The sequence below is a fragment of the Saccostrea echinata genome, unplaced genomic scaffold, assembly GCF_033153115.1.
Source record: "Saccostrea echinata isolate AGI-Se365-2 ecotype Australia unplaced genomic scaffold, CSIRO_AGI_Sech_v1 ptg000075l, whole genome shotgun sequence".
Lineage (NCBI taxonomy): Eukaryota > Metazoa > Mollusca > Bivalvia > Ostreida > Ostreidae > Saccostrea > Saccostrea echinata.
Genome location: NW_026889824.1, coordinates 2077220 through 2086381, shown reverse-complemented (window position 1 = coordinate 2086381; position 9162 = coordinate 2077220). Strand labels below are relative to the sequence as shown.

The following is a 9162-nucleotide window of genomic DNA, read 5'->3' as shown; positions in this document are numbered from 1 at the left end:
AAGTCTGCACACACCACTGAGCACGGACTGACAATACTGTGAGTGGGTTTTGCTTTCGAACATTTCTACTCTGAATTTTCTGGATTATAGTTTTAATATTTTTCATTAATACTCAACAAAATTGCCACTTTTCTTAAGTATTAAGAATAAAATTAAAATTTGTGAAAGTGCAAGGATGTGTTAATCAAACGCATTCAGAAATTTGAAGTTTCAATAACTAGGAGATGAAATAAGATTTTTATTATATTTTAGTATGAAATGCTATAGCAACATATAAGTCATGAAATTTTACAGAAAATTTGAAAAAATATTAACTTCAAATCTGTGTCCAAGCACCTTTAAGATCAAAATGTAATTATGGGAATAAATTTCTTTTTTAAGATGTTACAATCAACTTAATTTTTTGGTCTTAGTCGTAAAGGGACAGAAACAGGGAAGAAAAAAGGGCACCCCCCTCTCCCAATTTTCCCAACTGACTTTTGACAAGTATTAATTGAAACTCTTGAATAGTCTGTGTTTAATATCAGACTTGAACTATCACTCTTCCCTATACATCAAACACAAGTTTCTAGAGACAAGAACATTCATTTTACCCCTTAGATCCAGTGAGTGACACATGCATATATATAGAGGAAAGATAAAGAAACTAAGAATTACTTTAATCAAATTTTAAGGGTACACATACAAGATGTTCCACCAAAATGATTTTAATGAATTCATCAATTACAAATACAGTTATGTACAAGATTTTAATTTCTGTAAGAGCCAATGAATTTCACAGATAGGTACAATTACATAAACATAGGTACAACAAACACCTTTGAAAGAGTTGTTTTTTCTGTGAATTGCTGTAGGTTGTGATCAAGTGATCATAAATCACCATCAGCACAAAGTGAAGAGCACAGTTCTGATCTTGTGCTTCAATTCAGTACAAAGAAACAGAGGTTTCCTTATTGGACATTATACATGTAAATAATGTGAATGTAGAAGTCATTCGTACATGTTTTGATAGAGTTCTTGACCTAGTCGTATGTAATCTTCTTTTTCCTCTGGAGTCATTTTGGCCACCATCTCATCTGTAACTTCATGGAGGGGCACTTTCTTCCCGGCAATGGTTACCATGGTATCCTCCTCCTCACTCTCCATCTCCTCAACTACAAACAGCATTGAAATCTTATGGTTTACAATGACAAACAATTCTACAATATAATTATTATGTGCATGTACACAATGACATACTGTATATGAAATGGAGTGAGAGAGAGTGTGACAGACAAAGCTTCAGGGCTATACAACTTAGATGAGTTTACTTTTGATCTCGATCTCACTTACACAAAAGGAAGGGGAGATGGAGCTGAGATCTTACTGCTTTATGAGATGGAGCTGACATCTTACCTGCCTTATGAGATGGTGCTGACATTTTACCTGTAATATGAGACATGGAGCTGACATCTTACCTGTGTTATGAGATGGAGCTGACATCTTACCTGTGTTATGAGATGGAGCTGAAATTTTACCTGCATTATGAGATTGAGCTGAGATCCTACCTGCCTTATGAGATATGGAGCTGACATCTTACCTGTGTTAAGCGATGGAGCTGAAATTTTACCTGCATTATGAGATTGAGCTGAGATCCTACCTGCCTTATGAGATATGGAGCTGACAATCTTACCTGTGTTATGAGATGGAGCTGACATCTCACCTGTGTTCTGAGATGGAGCTGAGATCCTACCTGTGTTATGAGATGGAGCTGATATCTTACCTGTGTTATGAGATGGAGCTGAGATTTTACCTGTGTTATGAGATGGAGCTGAGATTTTACCTGTATTATGAGATGGAGCTGACATCTTACCTGCATTATGAGATGGTGCTGAGATTTTACCTCTCTTATGAGATGGAGCTGATATCTTACCTCTGTTAAGAGATGGAGCTGATATCTTACCTGTATTTTGAGATGGAGCTGACATCTTACCTGTGTTTTGAGATAGGGAGCTGACATCTTAAATGTACCTGTATTATGAGATGGAGCTGAGATATTACCTGTATTATGAGATGGAGCTGAGATCTTAGGTGTCTCTTCCTCTGAGTCACTACTGGAGCTGTCATTTCTCTGACCAGGTAGGGAGCCCCCAGGGGCCCCACCCTTCTTCTCATGAATGTATAAGAGTGTTTCAATCTCGCTGTTGACCGCTGATCGGTTGGCTGCTTCTAGATGTGCTGGTTTGGATTCCTCATTGACAAAAGAGCTCTGTTAAAATGAGATATTTTTAGTGACAATGTCAATTATGGTATCTTGCTTTTAAAATTTCAATGATTCAAAAGTCTATGATATGGTAGCAATTGTAAAATCCTTTGTTTCCTATTTTTTGATATGGATCTCAATTTTGTATTTATTTTTTCCATTTGCCAATTAACCACTTAAAAATGACCTTCCAGTTAATACTTTACAAAAGTTACCACAAAAAAGTATCCCAAGCATTAAAAGGAGAATTTCAGTAGTCTGTCAAAACAATGTTCAGAAAAAAAGACTTTTGCATTCATTCAGTCCTTTTCCTAAATGAAAGATTTTCCAATTGTAAGTGATACTATACTGTTTATACATGTAATTAAGTGTACTGTCCGGGCATAGCCAATTACCAGTACATTTCTCTGTTATGGTCAGTTACAGAATATATGTATATCTTGATCATTACTCCAAAGACAGTCCATGCACAAATCATCATCACTTTAACCTTAATTTGAATAATGATAATGATATTATTACCAAGTTTTAGATTTCTTTTGCATTTTATTACCACCATGACTTGTTTTCAGGTAAATAATGATTAAAGATAAACAATAATCCCTCATCTGCAACCTATGTGTAGCAGTTGTCATGAAAGGAAATAATTCATCTGATAGATTCTATTGCCAAGAATTCATTAACACAGTTGTTTACTAAGTTAAACCTGAATGTTTACAATGTAACCATGGTGATGTATGAATACTGACCCTGCTGTCTTCCTGTCCCCCCTCTACAGTACTCTGTGACATCCAGATTGGCACCTCCTTAACTGCCTCGCTTTTCTTTGTCTCCCCCTCCCCTCCCATACTGATGGTGACGGTGGCGTCAGATCCCAGGTTATAGTTGGTGGTCCTATTCTTATCACCACTCCAAACACCCCTGTCTGCATTGGACGTCTTTGAAGAATGTGACCTAAAATGTATATAGTCAATTTGTAACAGTTTAATCATCAGGGATTATTGTGAAGGAGTGTACAAATAAAAAAGTAACAAAATTAATGTCTTATGATCTGATTTTTTAAAATTTTTTGTTTTGTTTTGTTCCATAATTTCTTGCTTCAACAATGTAAATCTAATTAAAATTAGATGTTAGATCCACTCGTATACTCACTACACTAACTTAATGTAGTAAGTATGTGAGTGGATCTAACATCAAATTTTAGTAAGATTGCACCAATGTCTAAATTTTCTTTAACAAAGCAAAATTATACATGCATATAAAAAAATCCAGTCTGTTTACAAACTCTACATTTGATGAGTGTTAATGATATAAACCTGTTGTGAACTCTATTGAGATCTGTGGGTTCTGGTTCCAGAAGCTCTGGGGCTAATTTGATGTCATCACACTTTTGTAACAAGTCAAACACTGGCTGAATCTGTTCGTTGAATTTGGCAAGTAAAGTTCGCGTGTCTTGGACTGATGTGGCCCCGGCTTCCTCCTCAACCTCATTCTCACAAAACGTACATCGGAACGTCCCACTCATAACATCAAACAACTCGTTGACTTCAAGGTCAGTGAATGTCTTTTCACAAGTGGGACATTTGAAAGAAGCCCTACTAGTGTTGTGCATTTCTTCCATTTCAATCTTCCTGCGAATGTGATCTAGTTTATACTTGACAATGTTGACAAACACTTGGTAATTAATGAAGTAGTATGTCTGGCGAGTCGATTTGTTCTCAGCATCAGTTTCCATTTTCATTCTTGTCTTGAGAAACTTTTCTGTTTTTAAGGTATTTATAAGAGCTCGGAGTTGTTTCCTCTCGAATCTGAGAATGTCCACGATGTCATCCTCTTTCATGCAGGGATTGCGGACTAGAAGGTCGATAATCATTGCGTGCTCTATACTGTAGAACCCTCTGACCACTAATCTAATCAGTCTCTTTAATGTGCTTGGTACTTCTGTCAAAATCTCTGGCTCATTCATATTGAAAATCTGTATTAAAAAATACATATATTAGGGTAAAACATCGAAGTAATGAGTGAGATCAATAACGTGCACTGCCACACATATGATATGCCCATCAAATATTGTTTACTTATCATAAACAGTTTAGAGTTCAAGGAAGATAATCATGTCAACCTTGATACAAAGATTTCAATGATTTTTCCATTCCTAATGTTTGATGTGCATCTCCTATAGTGTAGTTATTAATTACAACAAATGATACATCATATATTTCTCAACTGGCTGTGTAAGAGTTTTAAAAATGCCCATCTGCAGGTTTGTCAATTTATGAATTTCTATGAATGATTAACAATGGAATAGCCTAAAAAAACATCAAAACTCTTGTTTATAACAAACATTTTTACTCATAGGTATCCATTTTATAATGAAGAACTTTCACAGATAGAAGTTTCCATAAATTTACATCTTGAAGCAAGGGATTGTGTCAAAACTGGAAGTGTTATTGATATATACCTGTGGATAATTAAAGCATAGGTTTATCTTATGGGTAGAATCCACCACACTTATGATATATATATAGATATCATTTGGGAAAGAGAAAAAAAATTTGAGATATATGAGGAGTCGAGATGTCCAGGGTGAAATACTTAAAGAATAAGGGTTTAGGACTTTCAAATCACTTTTATATATCCAAGATATATTCAAGATATCAGTGTTTGAGATACCGAAGTTCAACTGTATATATATACAATATCAAATTTGTCTTAGTTAATCAGTGATTTTTTTTGTTTTTTAAACCACCACACCCTCCTTTTGAATTGGGAAAAATTAGCAACATTTTCCTCAAATTGGGAAAAATCATTCCTATAGTAAATAAGAATGCTAAATAATACATAAAATAATCAAACTAAGTAACAACAACAGATTTTGTTTGATTTTAACTTTGAATTTGATTTAAATTCATAAAATAATCATTTAAAAAAATTAACATCAATATTTTATTGAATGTGAACATGGCTTATATCAGTCACATCTTGTAGCTTCTATTTTCTTGGAATTGCTTTGTCTAATTTCATAAAAAAAAACCAGCATTTAGACTCATAATCTAGTAAACTGTTTTATATTGATAATCAAGTTTACAGTCTTTACTGTTTGTTTTTTTCCTGATTTTAGTGAAACCCTATGTGTTGTACATTTCCTGTTATTAGCCTGACCCTCTATGCAATAATGGCGGTCAAATCAAAATCATTATGTCAACATGCAACATGACTTGTATCTGGGAACTATTTACCAATTCATTGATAATATTATAAGCTACTTATCTCCTTATATGGATATCTGCATTGTTTTACACATTCATTAAAAAATCGGCTGCATATGCATGGATTTGAAGAATAAAAACGTATTTCCTCTGTCAGCAAATTTAGTGACTTTTGTTCAAAATTAAAATGTAAGTTTGAAAGTGGGAAAATATACTAATAATTGGGAAAAAATAGCTAATTTTTGTGAGGGGAAACAGCCGAATATTGGTGACATTTTCACCCCAAAAAAAATCACTGTTGATTTAAACCAAATGTATTTTGAAGGTAATGGCAAACCAACAAGAACTATGTAATGTGACAGATACTATAAATTACAATTAAGAGGAAGGGGGAAACCCTCTCCCATACCCTCCCACTTCAGGTCTCAAAACTGCCCCACATGAACTTCTGGATCTGCCACTACAGTGGATCAGATTTTTATATCAATGTTAATCTTTTGTGATGAATACAGATAATCAGGGTGTTTTTGTTGAGATACTAATTGTTATGCATTTCCCAACTCAATATATAAATGACTACGATGATAAAAATTTGTCAAATACCGTAAAGTGGTACTGTCATACTGTGGTATACAAAAATTCTATGCAATACAACACCGGATCTCTTCTACATTAAATAAAGAATAAAATAGTTAGGGTAAACTAAACAATCCCGGAATATCACGTCCATGGTTTTACAGTGAAGAAATGAACGCTACAGAGATGATCCACATTTGTCAACATTTTTATTTTCTATCTTAGTTAGAAGTATCCAAAAGATGCAAGCAAAATAATTTTTCAAAAGGCTGTGGGGGGGGGGGGGGGGGCAAAGAAAAGATGGAACGATTTCTATAATACTTTTGTAAGAAATCTTCAATACAGATAACCATGCGCTTTAACCTAGAATCTATGTTACAAACCCTATGATCAAATTTATACTACATGTAAGCACGATACATGTAATTGGGAAATCAAAAGGTAGATCTGCAAAACTTTATGATAAATGTGATGACTTCAAGTTTCTATCGCTAACTTCTCTTACTTATATAGCAAATTATCCTTATCACCTGCATAAAGGGTTTATGTCTCCCAGTTGATTCGATACGCAAGAACATGCTCTAGGTACGATCAATTTTTAAAACGAGGCAAGCTATTAACCAACAAGTTGATGAAACAAGGATATCAACAGTCTCGTTTGAAGTCATCATTTCGCAAGTTCTATGGTCGATACAATAACCTTATCAGCAAAATTGATACCATCTATCATTAGGTCCAATGCTGACTGACTTTTTCATACTTATTGTTGGGCCATTATTTAAACACTGAAATTTGTACGGATTTTTCTGATTATCCGATCATGACAAGGAGCACACGGCGGTTGTGACAGGTCGACAGGGGATGCTTACTCCTCCATGGCAGATACCTCCTCTCCTGTTTTTGGAGGTCCGTGTTTGCTCTTCTCCCGATTTGTATCGTTTAAATGGATTTTTCCCCTGTATAACTTAGGGGTCCCCTGTGGCTTTCCTTATATATGACCCTCTTTACAATTTGCCTATGTTTCGCAGGGTGATGGTAAGGGTCTAAAGTCATGTTTTTTGTTCCTTTACAATATAATCTCAGGAGGGTTCGGTCCCCTACCCCCCCCCCTCCCCGAATCGTTCTGTGTTCGTATCTCCGCATACATCTATCAGCTCTATCCCTGAACCATTGTATACCGAGTTACACAGGAGATCCAGTATAGGAGAAGGTGGCTATGTCAATAAAAGGCATATTGATTAGCGAGGAAAAACTATTCATGTAATCGATGTTTAATCTGTCAGATGTGCACAGGAATTATAGAGTCCATTGATTTCATTTCGTTTAGAAGGTTGAGTTGATCCTGAAAATTACTCATTTATGAACAACTGCACCTTATGTTTGCGGGTAGTGAAGGTGAATTTTTATCATTATTCCTTAATTAAAGGACACGAACTACTTGGACAAATTACATTTATAGACAATAAGCCTTAATCTAATTAATTTTCTATAAAGAAGACTGTAGTGCACGCATTATAAATTACAATTGGTGCTATTTTTGTCCACGAGGCTGACCAAACAGGTATATCAATTTCCATCAATTTATTATGCTACTCAAATTTACACAAATTCAATCCGCGAGAGCTTTGTGAATTTATTTGTTTGCTTACATGGATTAAAATTGATTCGTCAGGAGTTAAGACCCTCGCATTAATTTCTCGGACATGGAAGTTGAAAAAGCTTGTAGAGTTCTTTTCTTCTGTCAGCTCTGCGTCTCTGGTGAGTTTTATTTTGAGTATTTTTTACTCACAATTTATTACTTCATTTTTGTATTTTTTAAACTTCAAAATAAAATTTTCTTTAAAGAAAAACTAAGATAAACGAAGTTTTATATTTCCCCTGATGTACCGTTGCCACTGAATATAGTTGTATTCTGTTTGGCCATGATAATTACTGTATGAAACTACGTAAGTATTTAATACTGCAAGAATTTTCTAGGTGTATTTTCAATATATTTCTCAGATTCCATATTGATATTGAGGCCCCCTTCTCCGCCCCTGACAGCACTTCTCCGACATGTAAATATATATCGTTATGGCGGATTTTTTTCTTGGATTTAACCGAGATAAGAAATTACATTTTCTTAGAATTTACACAAAAATAAAAAAAAAAAATGATATTTTTAATTAATCTTACAGTATTTAAAGAGTTTAGTACTTCAGTACTTAAGAATTTACAATTTCTAACTTGAACTGCAGACATTTTGATATCCTTTCCCAAGCTCGCGTGATTTGGCTTTCATTTAGAACAAAAGTTGATGATCATTTAATCTATCAAATTAGGACTTGTGTCAGGATGTAAAATATTTTACTTCAAAATTATACTATTTGAAAATTAACACATGGGTTGCATAGAGAAGCATGTAACAGGAGCATCCGGATTTGAATTTTATTTGAATTACATTAATATTTTAAGTTTAATCTTTTATATACAAACAGTCAAACGTTGTCACATTTTAAATCGTCAAGCTCTGAGGCTTTATTAGTTGCAGAACTGTACCCCCCCCCCCCAAAAAAAAAATGAATAAATAAAAAACAAATAAAAATAAAAAATAAATAAATGAATTAAATAAAAGCTGAAAACAAAAAAAAAAATATTGATAGACATGGTCGTCCATCCAAATTTTTTCAGATCATTGATGAGACTTCAGTGGAACTTTGAATATTATCAAACCCTTGGAATTTCAATATGGTAATTTTTTTATTCAGTTGGATTTTCGTACCTCCTGGACGACCTTGTTACCTCGGTATTCCAGACTTACAAGAAGGAGGTGCGGCCGTACTGTGATGACACACAGAATAAATCTGTAGTGGTCACTATAGACCTGGGGGTCCGACAGCTTGTGGATCTGGTAAATCATCTGTTACACATGTACATCTATGTAATCATCTGTTAAACTCAGAGTTTGTTTAAAAATCTCGACTATTTATTTCAACTGAACATCTACATGTATTCAGTACGGTGTCTATATATTGTTTGTCTTTGTTACACTTTGCACTTATCTGGCAAGGAGTCTAGAAGAGTTTTATTATAGTGCTCGCTCCGTAGTTGGAAGACCATGGGTTCGAGCTCTGGTCGCAATAAACCTCTATATAA

The 9162-nt window shown here is 34.4% G+C and overlaps 1 protein-coding gene across 1 annotated transcript; it reads right to left on the bottom strand.

The window, feature by feature from the left end:
• Window positions 1–746: 746 nt before the first annotated feature.
• Window positions 747–4212, bottom strand: LOC133176368 (general transcription factor IIE subunit 1-like). Its single transcript, XM_061311493.1, has 4 exons — window positions 3559–4212; window positions 2992–3196; window positions 2041–2248; window positions 747–1154 (listed from the first exon to the last, which is right to left on the bottom strand). Exons 1-4 carry the CDS (start codon window positions 4206–4208, stop codon window positions 991–993), a joined length of 1227 nt encoding a protein of 408 aa, XP_061167477.1. The 5' UTR covers window positions 4209–4212; the 3' UTR covers window positions 747–990.
• Window positions 4213–9162: the final 4950 nt, after the last annotated feature.